This window comes from Chaetodon auriga, chromosome 20, assembly GCF_051107435.1.
Source record: "Chaetodon auriga isolate fChaAug3 chromosome 20, fChaAug3.hap1, whole genome shotgun sequence".
Taxonomy (NCBI): domain Eukaryota; kingdom Metazoa; phylum Chordata; class Actinopteri; order Chaetodontiformes; family Chaetodontidae; genus Chaetodon; species Chaetodon auriga.
The window spans coordinates 16,378,507-16,393,525 of NC_135093.1; the positions used below are offsets into that span (position 1 = coordinate 16,378,507).

A 15,019-nucleotide genomic window follows, 5' to 3' on the forward strand; every position below is an offset into this window, starting at 1 on the left:
TCTCTCATGTTGCTCAGGATGCTTGTCATACATGCATATTTAAACCATCAATAAATCTGATTGATTCAGGTGACGTCACTGCTTGATGCCCTGCTGTCTGCACATCTGCGCCTGCTGTTCAGCTTCTAGCCAGGGATTCAATCAGTAGCATGAGGAGCAGGAACAAGGCAGGAAATTCTGATTTCTAGATATAGATACCTTTGACATGTCAGCCCATCATACACAATCCTAACCAACAAACAGGCAGAGGACCTAATGTGCACTGCCTGGCCACAAATAAAGGTCACACACTCTAATATTTCGTTGGACCGCCTCTAGCTTTGATCAAGGCACGCATTCACTGTGGCATTGTTTTGATAAGCTTCTGCAATGTCACAAGATTTTTTTCCATCCAGTGTTGCTTTCATTTTTCACCAAGATCTTGTATTGATGATGGGAGAGTCGGACAACTGCGCAAAGCCTTCTCCATCACATCCCACATATTCTCAATGGGGTTAAGGTCTGGACTCTGTGATGGCCAATCCATGTGTGAAAATGATGTCTCATGCTCCCTGAACCACTCTTTCACAATGTGAGCCCAGTGAATCCTGGCATTGTCATCTAGGAATATGCCTGTGCCATCAGGGAAGAAAAAATTCATTGATGGGATGACCTGGTCATTCAGTATATTCAGGTAGTCAGCTGACCTCATTCTTTGGGCACATAATGTTGCTGAACCAAGACTTGACCAACTGCAGCAACCCCAGATCATAGCACTGCCCCACAGGCTTGTACAGCAGGCACTAGGCATGATGGGTGCATCACTTCATCTGCCTCTCTTCTTACCCTGATGCACCCATCACTCTGGAACAGAGTAAATCTGGACTCATCAGACCACATGACCTTCTTCTATTGCTCCAGAGTCCAATCTTTATGCTCCCCTGCAAACTGAAACCTTTTATTCCGATTAGCCTCACTGATTAGTGGTTTTCTTAAGGCTTACACAGCTGTTCAGTCCCAATCCCTTGAGTTCCCTTCACATTGTGGGTGTGGAAATGTTTTTACTTTCACTGTTAAACATAGCCCAGAGTTCTACTGTTGTTTTTCTACGATTTGATTTCACCAAACGTTTAAGTGATCGCCAATCACAATCAATCAGGATTTTTTCCAACCACATTTCTTCCTCGAAGATGATGACTCCCCACTATCCTTCCAGTTTTTAATAATGCGTTGGACAGTTCTTAACCCAATTTTAGCAGTTTCTGCAATCTCCTTAGATGTTTTCTCTGCTTGATTCATGCCAGTGATTTGACCCTTCTCAAACATCTAACATCTTTTATAGGACCGCGGGATGTGTCTTTCCACATGGTTGTTTAAGAAATGAGAAGCTACTCATTGCATCAGTTGGGGTTAAATAACTTGTTGCCAGCTGAAAGATAATCACCATGCACTAATTATCCAATAGGAAGCTCTTACCTATTTGCTTAGTAAAATCCAGGTGGTGACTATTTTTGGCCAGGCAGTGTATATCCTCACTGAGACTTTTAGGTCTTAAACAAGGCAATTATTTTTGTATGATGTGTATTTTGTCCATGCTGCAGTCCCTTCCTCCCTCTCTGCTGGCTACTTTCCCACTCTTACTTCATCAGTCCATCAAGTTGTACTCCACAATAGGTTTGCACTACAGGAAGGTACTGAGGGTGTTATCCACAGTGGCCATTTGCAGGTACTCAAGCTGATGGTCGCTCTCAGATTCCACCTCTGATTCCTGGTCCTTGTCATCCTCCCGGCTCTGACTTAACAACGTCTTTTTCCTCCGGACAGATCCTCGAGAGCGGCGCTCCAGACAGTCCAGGATCATGTGGGCCAGGTCCTGCTGGAGCCGCTGGAAGTTCTCCCTGGCGAAGCAGGAACCAGGTTTAAACATGTGCATCTCAACTATCCTGTCAAGCTATAGTAAATGTGCAGCTGAGTTCCAAATACAGGTCTTAGTGACAAATCTGAGGTCTAAATATACAAAGCTGAGAAAAGTCAGAACAACAACAACAGATTTCATTAGGTGGAGGGTTTACTCACGTTGTGGGTGGAGTCGGAAGGTTGTAGTCTTCGCCCGTCTCACCTGTCAACCAGTAGGTTGTCTCTGTTCCTTTACCCTTGGAAAAAACACACATTGACGCTGTTTTGCTGCTGCATTCATACCAGACTGGTTCGTTTGTCTGACATGTTCAGTAAATGTAATGAAGAGGCTCATCTTTACCTTCAGATACGTTTCTCCTCTCATCTCATACTCAAACTTGCAGTCTGTCCTCTGCAGGATGTTTATAGTAGGCTGACTGACGTGGATCCGCAGGGCTATAGGACAGTGGAAGATAAAACAACAGGCATGATTTGTTTTTCCCCAAGCTTGGCTGTGAAAATTCATTTCATTACATTGATTAAGTGCACAAATAATGACCAGTGCATTGCTATTGCAGCATAACTGGACCACACTCACTGGTAGCATGAATGTCAGTGGAAGTTTGCTCATTCAGTGTCTCTTGGCATGCATGTGTTTATCTCTCTACTCACGGTGTCCTGTGGACTCCATACGAGATGCAGTGTTGACTGTGTCTCCAAATAAACAGTATCTGGGCATCTTTATCCCCACAACACCTGCTGCACAGGGACCTGGACACACAAACCAACAATCGGTCAGTTTTCCATCAAAGATGACAATCGTTTACAGGATAACAGAAAATGAGTGGAAAGATCAGGGGGTGGTGAGTCAGCTGAGCAAAGGCTGTCAAAGGATTCAGTTCCATTTACAAATAATGTGGCTGCTGCCTACCTGAGTGCACGCCGATGCGTATCCACACAGGGATGCCAGGCAGGTGTCGGAGCTGGAAGGTGCCCATGAAGGCCAAGATGTCCAGCGCCATGCGGCAGATATCCACCGCGTGCCTGTTCCCATTTCGCTTTGGAAGCCCAGAGGTCACCATGTAGGCATCGCCAATCGTCTCCACCTGATGGTAGATGGATGAAATGATGGTTCTGACCTGTCTACCTATTTGTCTCCCTATCAAACTCCACCCATGTCAATACCTTGTATACATCGTGGTGGTCGAGGATGCTGTCGAAGCCCTTGTAGATGTCGTTGAGCATGTCAACGACTTCCATCGGTGTGCTGTACTGGCACAGAGTGGTGAAACCGACGATGTCGCTGAAATATATTGTCACTTCCTCGTACAGCTCCGGCTCCACCACGCCGGTCTCCTTCAGGCTCTTCACCACTGGACTACAGAGAGAGAGAGAGACAGATGAAACAGGATGGTCACCCTGTGAATGTTCTGTTCTAGTTAAAGCAGTGATTCCCAACCTTTTTTTTCCAAATGTACCCCTACAAAGACTTATTTTAACCATTAAACCATTCCTATAGGCCATTTGAACTGTTTATCCATTATTTTTGCTAGCTTTGCTTCTCTGCTTGCTTCCTATCTTCATGCATTCTTCACCACTACTAGTCTGCTTTTTGGAAAGTTCTGCTGGAGCAGGTATTTGCATTTAGCACCACAAACAGTTCTCTACCAGGGTACGTGTATGACTTTGGTATCCGTGCTTTCAGGCCAGTGTCTAAAAAGTGTGGCGTGCTCCCTTGAGTGTAAACAGACCCAGGAAGCAGCATGAAGTTTAGGCAGTCTGCCCTGTCCCTCTCAGCTTTGTAGAGGGCCGTCCTCTCCTCCACCAGGTGCTCCAGGTTTCTGGAATACATCTGCAGCCGTCTGATCATGTTATCCATGTAGCTCTCATTGTCCTGGTTATGGATGTTACTAAGGGAGAGGAGGAGAGAAAAATAAACTTCTACTGAAAAGAACTACAAATATGTGATACATTTCCAAATATGGCAATATGCACCAATCACACCTCCAGTGAGTCTATGAGAGTAAAGACAGTAGATACCTGATGATTTTCCCCAGACAGTTTTCTACCTTCCTGAAGTCAGGCCTTTTTTCTGGATCCTCATCCCAGCAGCATTTTATCAGCGTGTACACCTTGTAGGCAGAGGACACGAAGCTTTAAAGACGCATCAGACAATACACACACACACACACACACGCACACACACACACACGCACGCACGCACAGGTGTCAGCTGGCATCAACTCACCTCCAGTTCTTTCTCTGAAGCGTTGTCAGAGTCAAGATCAGGTCTGAAGTAGGACGTGATGACCTTGGACAGCTTTGCTGTTGGGAAACACACAGATTAATTTCCCTGAAAAGTTCTAATATTACATTACTGAGTGTGTGTATGAAAGCAAAACACTGGATCTGAATCAAACAGGCTCTTGACTGACTGCCTCTTGACCACAGTGGAACAATAACAAGGCATTTTCCTACACCCTCTATTGAAGCAAATTGCAGTACTGCAGCTTGAATACCTCTATTAATGCATTTAATGGGAACTGACCTTGTGTGTCTCTCCAAAAATCCCATTTTGCATGTTAGATACTGTTAAAGACTTTTTGAGGATTTTATTTTTCTGTTGGATAAATAAGGATGGTCCCTTTAAATATGGACTCATTGAAATTTATTGAAATGTATTCATTTTAAAAAGCTGAAATAAAATTTAAATCCAGCATGAGAAAGAGAAGACTACCCTCCCTTCAGTATAAAAATAAATAAATAAAAATACACAACTCTCCTCCTTTCTCCTTCTTTTCCACTAATTATCAGACAGTCACTTGAGTATAATTATATTCTTCATTCTTTTCATTTTCAGGAGCTCAGTCTGTGAGGATGGGGCCTTCATTTTGGACAGCAGTTGTGTAAGTGTGTTACACCTGCTCGGTCGGAGCAGCACTCGGTGTAGAAGGTGCTCTTTCTGAGAACGATCTCCTGAGCGATGATGGCGAAGCTGTAGACGTCTCCTTTCTGAGAGGTGCCCTGTTTCCTCAGATGCTCCGGAGCGGTCCACAGGTCTGAGAGGAGGAGGAAGGAGAATGTTAGAAGGTGCTGAAAGTGAAGGAATGGGCAAACACTCAGTGAGGGAGGACTGTGGTTTGACCTGCGCCGGGGCTAAGGAAGGTGTTGCAGCCAAAGTCTGTGATCTTCACCACCATGCGATTGTCCACCACACAGTTGGTGGACTTGAGGCGACCGTGCACCTGGATGTCACTGGTATGCAGATAAGACATGCCCTGCACAGAGGATGTACACACCAGAGGAGAAAGAGACGAGAGGGTTCAGGAAGTGATCTTTACTGACATCTACTGGCTGGTGGAGGGAACTGCAATAACAAGTCCTACTGATGTGTGCGTGTCGTTCAAGTCAAAAACATTTGACTTAATATGAACCTTACAAAGCCCGAACATACACTTAATCATATCGTACTCAATTGGTGTTATGGCATCAGTAATATTATTAATCACATGACCTGTCACGTGGTGTGAAGCACGACTGAAGACGTGACAATGGCTGTGTTACATCCTGTTGTGCTTTTATTTATTTTTTTTCAGATTTGTAAATCAAGAGTGATTTTTAGAATAATAAAGTCATCAGAGAGGAATGAGTGAGAAGTTCTAATTACAATTCATAAGCCTATCTGGTGCTCGAGAAGGTTTCTTATTAGAGTGACTAGATGGACACATACTCTAACAAGTGAAGCTTTATTAAAAATTACAAAGACGAGTTTTAAGTTACCGACCACTCAAACAGAGTAATATTGAGTTTCACAATTTATTTGGCTGAGTAGTCATAAAGTTAGATGTATAAATAATGTCCTTTATGTCCATCTAATTTCAGCAAAACTTCTCCTGTATGGGTGCTTTTATTTTGAAGAGTTTAAGTTCAGGTCCGGTTTTCTAGCTAAATATGTCCATATTTATATCAAAATACACACTAAGGAAATACAAAAGGACCAAAATTCAAGTTTAGGAAGCAACAACCGACCACAACAACTGACTACATTTATGTAAAAAATATGATTGGCCAGACTGTCCGTCTTACCTTGGCGATATCGTACATGACGGAGATCTTGAACTCCCAGTCCATGAAGGTCTCCTCCGGGTACGAAACCTTGTCGTTCAGCACGTACTGGAAGAGGAAAGGGACGGAGGGTATTTGTGTGTGTGGATGTGTTTTACTCACGTTGCAGGGACATAAATCTGTTTACTCTTCCAAACCTCATGACGTTAATCATTACATTTTAGGGTAAAGACTTTGGCTTAGGTTAGGGTTAGGGTTAGGGTTAGGCAAGTCGTGGTTATGTGTGCTGTGAGTGCTACTGCTTTGCGTCTCAATTAATGCATGATGGAAACAATTAGAAAATGAACTCGACATGAACGTGTGCCATACGTACCCTGAGCGACCCCCTCTCTCCATACTCAAACACACCGAACACACCCTCATCAAACTTGACTGTGCCATAAAACTTTGTGAGGTTGTAATAGTCGATTTGCTGGAGCTGCAGACAAAAGAAGTGCAGGAGGCGCGTCAGGATATTAAATCCATAAAAACCCAGCATCACACAAACCACCTGGTGCATCTGTGTTCATATCTCACCGCGTTAAGTTCTATCCTCTGGGTCTCATTGAAGTTCCCGTCTGAGTGCTTCAGCTCCTTCAGGATCACAATCTGAAAATGTTGCAGCAGCATCAGTCACACCAGCATGGCCTGAAGGTACATGTTTGGTACCGTGCATGTCGATTGATGTGAAAACTGCTGCAGGATGCTGTGGTCAGCTACCTTCTTATCGTAGAATGCACGGCGAATCTTGAAATCCCTTTTTTTTCTCTCCTCTTCGATCTGATGGGGGCAGATGAAAGGCCTTTTAACAGAGTAAACCTGTCCTGGTTTTTCTAGTGCTAGTGCTTTCATGTTCAATGTTAACTCAAGCACTCGTCGGTCAACACTTGAGAGTGTTGAAAAAGCCTCCATGCTGACTCACCCTACACCTCATTTACCTTAAGAGAGATGACATTGAGTTTGTTGGTCTCCACCAGTGTGATGAGATCCGAGGCGATGTGGGACCAGCGCTTCCTGAGCTGACGGTCTCTCCTGTTCTGACTACACAGCAAACAAATACCAGCAGGAGGTAAAACAATTAACTGGCTGTGAAGAAGCACATCACATAGTACAGGGATCTACATCCATGGCCAAGACCTGCACTTAAACTCCACTTGGCTCTAAGATAAGGACACAGAAATCATTCAACTTGAAACTCGTCAGGTTGGTCCGAAAAATCTCTTCAAAAGAACCAGAAAACCTTTTTCTGTTGACTGACTGGTTGAATGACTGCACTTTATCTATTGATGGAACATTGTGGTTTCCTAGTCCTGTAACCTGAAATCATTTTTACAAATTAAAATCATCAAAAATCACCGTCTGATAGAGAGAGAAAGCATCCTGCATTATCTCAAAAGTGTAAAAATAACACCTGTATGGTGATAGCTTCTGATGCAAACATTCAGCTGTGGTCTGCCGTGGAAGCTGAGGTCAGACTGAACCTCTGAGTTGGTCTTTCAGCATTGAACAGCTCCCACTCAGGGTTAGACATCGTCTAAGTGTGCTGTCAGAGCTGTTCAGCTCTCGTGTCCAGCGTGTGTTGATGTCCTTGATAAGAGCTTTTATACAACAAACTTGAGTCATCGCTCACCTGTAGAAAATGAAGGCGATAGTGGCCACCACAACCACCGTAACACCCAGCACGATGAGGATTATGTTATAAGTTGCAGGGCCTGAAGGTGTGCACACAAAAAAACATTCATTGTTAGAGGAGTTTTGACCACTAGTGGCACTATGCAGCAATGTTTTTAAATGGTGGATGCCTATTTTGTCTGTATCGCTCACAAGCAAGGAAACACACCTGACACCGGTTTTCATAGTTGGTGTCAGCAGATAACAGTAGTCAGCAGCAGTCACTTAACACTGTCATCAAACAGCTGTGCAGTGTGTGTGTGTGTGTGTGTGTGTGTGTGTGTGTGTGTGTGTATTTTATAGCTGTACTTCGGTCTGGTGCGGAATTGGGAAGTCTGTTTCCCCAGATGAAGACAGGGCGTGGCTCGGTCACTTTGGTTTGGTTGTTCTCGGTGTCGAACGTGAATAGAGTTTTGTACTGAGGATCACATGAGAGGACAAAATGAGAGCCACAGCATGAGAGGGTTTTATTTTGAAGATCTTTGAGAGACAAGACTTTGAGACTTTGCTGACAAGATCATGATGAAGACAGAGAGCAAAGTACCTTGTTGTCTGAAGTGGTGTAAATGACAGTGAGGTTAATGTCTCTGTCTCCACACTTGTCCAGCTTGTAGGTTCCAGCACTTCCTGAGAAGAATCAGAGAGACGTCTTTACACAAAAGCTGTCACGGTCCTGCTGCAGTGTTTTCTGGGTTTTGTTGTCTGTTTGCACAGTTTTTCCAGTCTGTGTTTCTGTGCTCCTTCCTCAGCATGTTTTTTCCTTCCACTCACCTGTTTCTTATTCCCTCATCAGCTCATAAATACATTTAACTGTCGGTTATCTGCTCCTGCCATTGCTTATGGTGGAAGGTCCTTCTGTCCATTTTGTCCTGTCAGCCTTTTGGACATGTTTTTTTGAACTTTGATTGTCAAAGCCTTTCTAAATCCAACCTGTGTCTGGATCATCTTTACTGTAAAGGAGTGTTAACTGATTTCTTTTTTCATTGTTTTTCTGTCATTAGAAAAGAGAACAAGGCCAAAACAGCTGAACATACATGCACTGTGAATTATGAAGGAACTTCTCAATCACCCAATTACACACAGCTGCAATCTGCAGGCTATAGCACCACATGGCTTCATCTTGTCAGTGCAAAAAGAGAAATGAGTGATGGCAGCTGACAGCTTCAGTCTGTTAGGCCTCACACACAGCAAGAGTGTCAGCTCTCAGGCCTGTTTTCAGGGCCAGTTATGTCAAGTCATCAGTATTTTTTTTTTCCAGCAATATGTGAGGAGTTTCAGTTTTACAATTGCACCTTGAGAGTATTTCATAAGCTGATTCCAGTATTTTTAGACTCAGCATCATTCATTAGGCCAAGTACACAACAGTGTATAGGCGTGCTAGCTGCCCTTTGAGGCTGTACTTAGACACAGCACTTCTTTAAGCTAAATGCTAACATCAGCATGCTAATATGCACACAATGACAATGTCTTTTAGTTTAGTGTTAGTATGCTAATGCTTGCTATTTAGCATTAAACATAAAGTACAGCTGAAGTGTCATTTATTTGCAGGTTATTGGTCATAAATCAGAGTTTTGGAAACATTTAAATTTGGATGATGCCTTTTTACTACACCGTGCTTTGTTGCTGGTTTCGCAACCTATTTCATCTCTGTGCCTCATTTTTGTCTTGGATTACTTTTTTCTATTCATGGTTTTTGTCTCATCACAGAAGTTTTGATCTGAAATGATTTATTAAGCATAAAAAGATGCAAAAACACTGACTGCTGGCATTAAAGTGAAGTGCATTAGAAGGTCAGATTAATTTTACTTTCCTCTGATGATCTCTTTATCCTTCTTACCGTTAAAGGAGATGTTTCTGAAGTTATTCACATTGACAAACTCCATCTGCTGAAGTTCCCACTTAGGTTTTTGAAGAATTTTTCTCATCACCTGGCCTATCAGCAGCACCGAATCATGGTACGCAGCTATGTAGTCGTTCATCTGCAGCAACAGTGAGAAAAATTCATGACTGGATCAACACCCTGGATTTAGTCCCAGTGCAGCTGTTGACACACTGCTCTGCAGATTATTCTGGGTCACAGGAATCAATCAATGTATTTCCAAAAATGTCAAACTATTCCTTTAAAAAGCAGGACAAAGAACAACAAGTGTCCTCACCGTGTTGTTGCCTTTGAGGTCTGTGCTGATTCTGTAGTTTCTGGTGTTGGGCATTGTCAACACCAACACGTTCTTCATGGCTGGCACTGACGATGTGTTGATGTAGTATATATCACTGTGGAGGGGAGGCAGGAGTGATATTCTGACAAGTGCAAAACTCCAAGAGATACAGACAAAATTAAACGAGAATATATGTCAATATAAACTTCAAATTCTAAAATGTCATGAGTATGAATTAGAGGAAAAGTTACAAATGTGTCTTATGGTGTACACCAGTGGTTCCCAAAGCACCCCTCTATCAATCAATCATCAACTCTACTGTCCCCAGTGGGGTGTTTGGTTAAGCAGCAGGGGGATGTGCACAAGGCACATGAATACCAAACTAAGACTTAAAAAACTACTGAGATGGCAGAGTGAATAAAGGAATGTTTGACTCTATTGGTTTTAGCTGGTAGAAGTCTGAGGAGGGTGCCAGACAGCAGAGACTGAAACTGTAAAGAATGGGAACAATCAGAGAGGATGGACTGTGCCTCCTTTTAGCCGTTAGTTGTACAGATCCGTCAGGGTTACCTTGCAGTACCAGTGATTTGGCTGCAGACTTTAACCACCTTATTGACTACATTTTTGTCTTTGACCTTGAAAGATTGATAGCAGCAGAAAAAAGACAAAGTGTGCACAGCCTCAATAGAAGATCGATAAAATACTGTCATCTGGGTCCCATCAACCCGGAACATCCTGAGACGCGAAAGACACTGCTGACTTTTCTTGTACACCATGCAGTATTACTCTCGAATGTCTGGGGGGTTTTGTTTGTTTGTTTGTTTGTTTGTTTTTTTGTCTAGTATAGCTTGCAAATACTTGTAGGACTCATCAGTAACACTCATCAAGTAACACTGATTGGGAATCACTGCTGTATACTACATGCCAGAGTAGTGTGTGTGTGTGTGTGTGTGTGTGTGTGTGTGTGTGTGTGTGTGTGTGTGTGTGTGTGTGTGCGTGCGTGTGTGCGTGTGTGTGTGTGTGTGTGTGTGTGTCCAGAGAACAATTAGTTAACAATACATGAAGTGCAAACTGGAGATTGGAGATGAAATGAAGAAAGAGCACTGACTTGTAAAGATCAATGAGGATAAATAGAATATCACTGCTATCTGCCTCTTTGGAGCCATTTTTTGCCTCCAGTATGTCCATGGGGGAGCCACATATGATGAACACTGCAAACACAGAAACCATACGTATCACTGTATGCATGAGCAGCAGTGTATGTGTTCTCAGCATCGCAGCCCTGGAGGGAGTCCAACTTCAACTTCACATTTCCACTTCAACCTTGAAACCAAAGTTAATACCAAGCCAAATGTCCTCTTTTATGGCTACATCAACATGACATAAAAGACTGTGTTATATGTGCACAAGTTTGCACACATTGCACAAATGCCACATGTCATTTTTCATGTTATGCAGAGTTATAACTGAACACTACATTCCTGTCTTTCTTTGTGTGTGTGGTGTGTCCGTTCTCTGAACAGAATGCTCCTTCTGTGCTGTTTGTGAAACAGGGTGTATGTTGCATACCTTAGTTTTAATTTGCATAAAGCAGACAAAGAGGTGTGTGTTGTACATTTTCTTAAAAAACACTTACAGTTGCTTGTCCTGTTTTTGGGTGAATTAAGTGTGTTTTTCAGTCCTCCTGGTCCATGCAGCACCGTGGCCTGAAATTGTGAGGCAAAATCGCCTGCATCCAATGCATTTATATACCTGCAGAAGAAAGTCACTTAAAATTCCAAATTTAAAAAAAAAAAAAAAAACCTTTACTAAACCATGTAACAGATATCAATCAACACAACATGACATATTCTCACTTGCACTGCACACTGGATGTTAAAAGACAAAACTTCCTTGTTGTTGAAAGACAACAAGGTCAATAGGACCTCCACTGCAAAATGTACAATAGCTGCTACAGTTTTAGCAAAGGTGCTTATTAATGTACTTAAGAAATGTCTAGCACAAGGCAATGTCAGAGATTTTTCTGATTTTCTGGATCTGGAAGACAGAACTATTCCATTTTCTCTCAAAAAAAGAGCAGACCTGCCATTGCAATGATCACCCGGCTGGGACTAAAATCACTTGATAGTGCGATAAAGTCACTGTACATCTAATTTACCCACAAAAAGTGGGTTGCTCTTTAAAAGACACCTCCTCAGTGACTCACCAAAAGCAATCTTCAGTGTTGCTATCTTTCTTATAGACATAGGCCGTCTCCCACTGAGGTTTGATCCGGTTGTTGTCTTTCCAGAACTCGATGAAGAAGTTCGAGATCTTGCGTGCCGGTGGCAGGAGGCGCTGCAGGTTAAGTGTGTTGTCGCAAGACGTACCGAAGCTTCCAGCTGAGATGATGGGTGTACTGAGCTTCAGACCCTTTTCAACACTGACGGAGACAGAAAAACAGGGAGGAAAAGGCGGGAAAGAGAGAGAGAGACTGAGATTGGCATCTTTGTGAAAAGCTAATCTAAAAACACATCTGCTACAAAACCATCTGATGTAAGGAAGCGTGTTTAGGAGCAGATTTCACATGTACCATACGGTAACATTTATATATGCCAAACATGTCAAACTGTGTTTTTTAAATGTGTCAGCACTAGTGCAATCATGGCCTTGGTAAAGCCTGGCACTTACTCAACTATTTGGAAAGTAGCGTGGGTGCAGGTGGGCCCAAGAACAGAACACCCGAGTTCACCTGATTTCTGCAACAGAAAACAAATGAGTGTGTGTCAGTGTGGCTGTTTGCTTCACATTTGTATGCACAGCTCACTTGGCCAAGTTGACCAAGTTGTGCTGATGTACTTGCTTTTAACTATGCATGACAGCTACCCCTGTGTGCTCCGCCTGTCTTTGCAGCATTACTTGTACACGTCTCTTCACAAATTAACTGCGATTAAGCCTATGAAAAGTGGGGGAAATGTTTCTGAAGTAAAAGCTTCCTGTTTGGCTGTTTGTGCAAAATCAGGATGATGCATCACCGATCTGCCCCCAAAGTAGAGTACAGTAGCTTTTAATCTCCAAGGTACACACTAAGCACACAGGCAAGTCTAGGAGTAGGTGCTGAAAGCAAGTATGCTACCAGAGCGACTCACCAGCAGGGCTTTTAGCGCTTCCACCCCAGCACACGTGCAACTCCGACAAACACTATGTCGATACAAGGACGTGTTGAAGCCAGCAAAGTCTGCTGTGAGATTTAAATCCACACCTTTATTGTTGTTGGTGGAAAGAAAGAAAGGCAGAAAAACATGTCAGGATTTTTGTTAAATTGTTGTCAATCAACGCTCCATAAATTCCTTCCCCAACCAGCAATCATGCAATAACATCTTAGCAACTGCAATCTGATCTGCGAGGTGCACATGGGGCTGTAATAATCGCAGTAATCTGTTACTGCTAAGAGTTGGATGGTGGTTTACCTTTTTATCCTCTCAAAAATCAAAAAAGAGCAAACATGTAAGAAGAAGTCCATTGTGTAGTATTTTTCCACAGTGTGGCAGCAAGTCTGAGATGCTTCAAACATAGTGTAGGCTAATGTTAGCGGCTCTGCTGCGCTGTACTGGATTTAGAGAAATTTACACTCCAGCAACCTCAGCCAAACACCAAGATAGTGTTACTTTTGCTAAGTACAGTGGTGAAACCTCGTCCTTATTGAGTGAATCATATCAATGATATCATACTTATGATATGAGGGCTAACTAGCTAGCTACATCCACAAGAACAGTGCTTTATTTCCCTGCCTTCAGTTTGTGAGGATGATTATTTTTTTGCCTGAACATGCTGCTCCAGCCTCAGCATGTTGTATCTTTAAATCCATTTGGTAAATTGTCATTTTAAAAGGCGTCGTCTTGAAATATCAAGAAGTCAGTCAACGACAGCGTTGAACCAACTAATGAAGCTAATTAGCCTAATGAGCTAGCATTTGAGTCAGCACAAACCCTGGTGAGAAATGAGAAGCCGCTCTTGTCGACCTCTATCTGAAACCAAGCAGCCAGTGTTTCAAACTTTACTGAGGAGTTTGAGCATTAACATCTGTCATTGTTATCAAAGTAAAACTGTAGGCTTCGTGGGCCACACAAGGACAGAGCTGGCACAGGAAGGAACAGTATCTGTGGGCTACGGGGCTTAGCTAATGGTCAGATGGAGGTCAATAATAATTCACCAATAATTTTTATTATTAATGTAGACCAGAGATCAAACTACAAAAAGTACACTTTATCAATGACTGTTTCCTCTAGGTGCATATCTTATTATTTATTACACTGATCATATATCATGTTATCAGTCAGTCAGTGCTTCACTTGGCCCCTGAAATCAAAGCCGTTGTAAAGCGTAGTTTAGCATGGTAAGCTGGAAGCCAAGAAATGAAAGCTAAAAAGAGCTTAGGGGGAAAAAACACAAAAGTACTAACATGTATGACAACCCCAAACACTTCTGGATAAGTGCTGTCTGGTCTTGCTTTTGAGATTTTAGTAACTACACACAGCAATATACATAAATTATGTGCAATTACAGATGTGTTCAAATGCAACCAGCTATATACATACATTTGTATCATTATACACGGGCATATTGATTACACTGTAGTATTTACGGTAATACAGTGTTTTTTGAGTCCATAATGTACTACAATTCATTCTGCATACACAGTCTTTATGTTGTGTTTCTTATTTCATTACCTTCTGTCGTGCTAATGGTTTTGTCTGTCTCAATGGCCTTCAGTATTTCTCCTTTTACAAACTTCATACTCCAGGGAGAGTGGTCATCATCCAGCAGGATCACATTCATTGTAGTCCGATCCAGACACTGCTTGATGCCCCGACATGGAACAGCAAGAATCCCCATGACACACAAACACAGCCACCGCCACCTTGTTCCCATTTTCAGCTCTGGAGTTCCCAATACCTCTGTTTTTGAACTGTTAAAAAGAGTCCATGATCTGATAAAGGTTTTCAATGTGTTATTTTTCACCGCTCCTACTCCAGGGTTCAGTGTGTCTAAAGTCCCCGAGGACTTCCTCTTAAATTCCGTGGCAAATTCCAGAGATTAAATTGTGTCTAATCCACCATGTCTTCGCTGAAAGTTTATTTTATAAGAGTGATATGCAGTAATCCTTGTCTGTTTCCTCCTCTGAGTTGTTCACTTGTCAGATCCACGCTCCCACTGTCCCTCTGAATGGCTGC

General features: G+C 42.6%; 1 protein-coding gene across 1 annotated transcript; it reads right to left on the reverse strand.

Annotated features, from left to right (window-relative positions):
• Positions 1-1,660: 1,660 nt before the first annotated feature.
• Positions 1,661-14,717, reverse strand: gucy2cb (guanylate cyclase 2Cb). The gene is made up of 27 exons (XM_076760225.1): positions 14,516-14,717; positions 12,935-13,047; positions 12,477-12,544; positions 12,013-12,228; positions 11,443-11,558; positions 10,915-11,017; positions 9,807-9,921; positions 9,488-9,629; positions 8,195-8,277; positions 7,960-8,068; positions 7,610-7,691; positions 6,918-7,020; positions 6,700-6,759; positions 6,517-6,588; positions 6,314-6,418; positions 5,962-6,048; positions 5,021-5,153; positions 4,797-4,934; positions 4,124-4,200; positions 3,916-4,007; positions 3,627-3,785; positions 3,061-3,253; positions 2,807-2,981; positions 2,548-2,646; positions 2,237-2,331; positions 2,056-2,132; positions 1,661-1,877 (listed from the first exon to the last, which is right to left on the reverse strand). The coding sequence occupies exons 1-27, from the start codon at positions 14,715-14,717 to the stop codon at positions 1,661-1,663; spliced, it is 3,231 nt and encodes a 1,076-aa protein (XP_076616340.1).
• Positions 14,718-15,019: the final 302 nt, after the last annotated feature.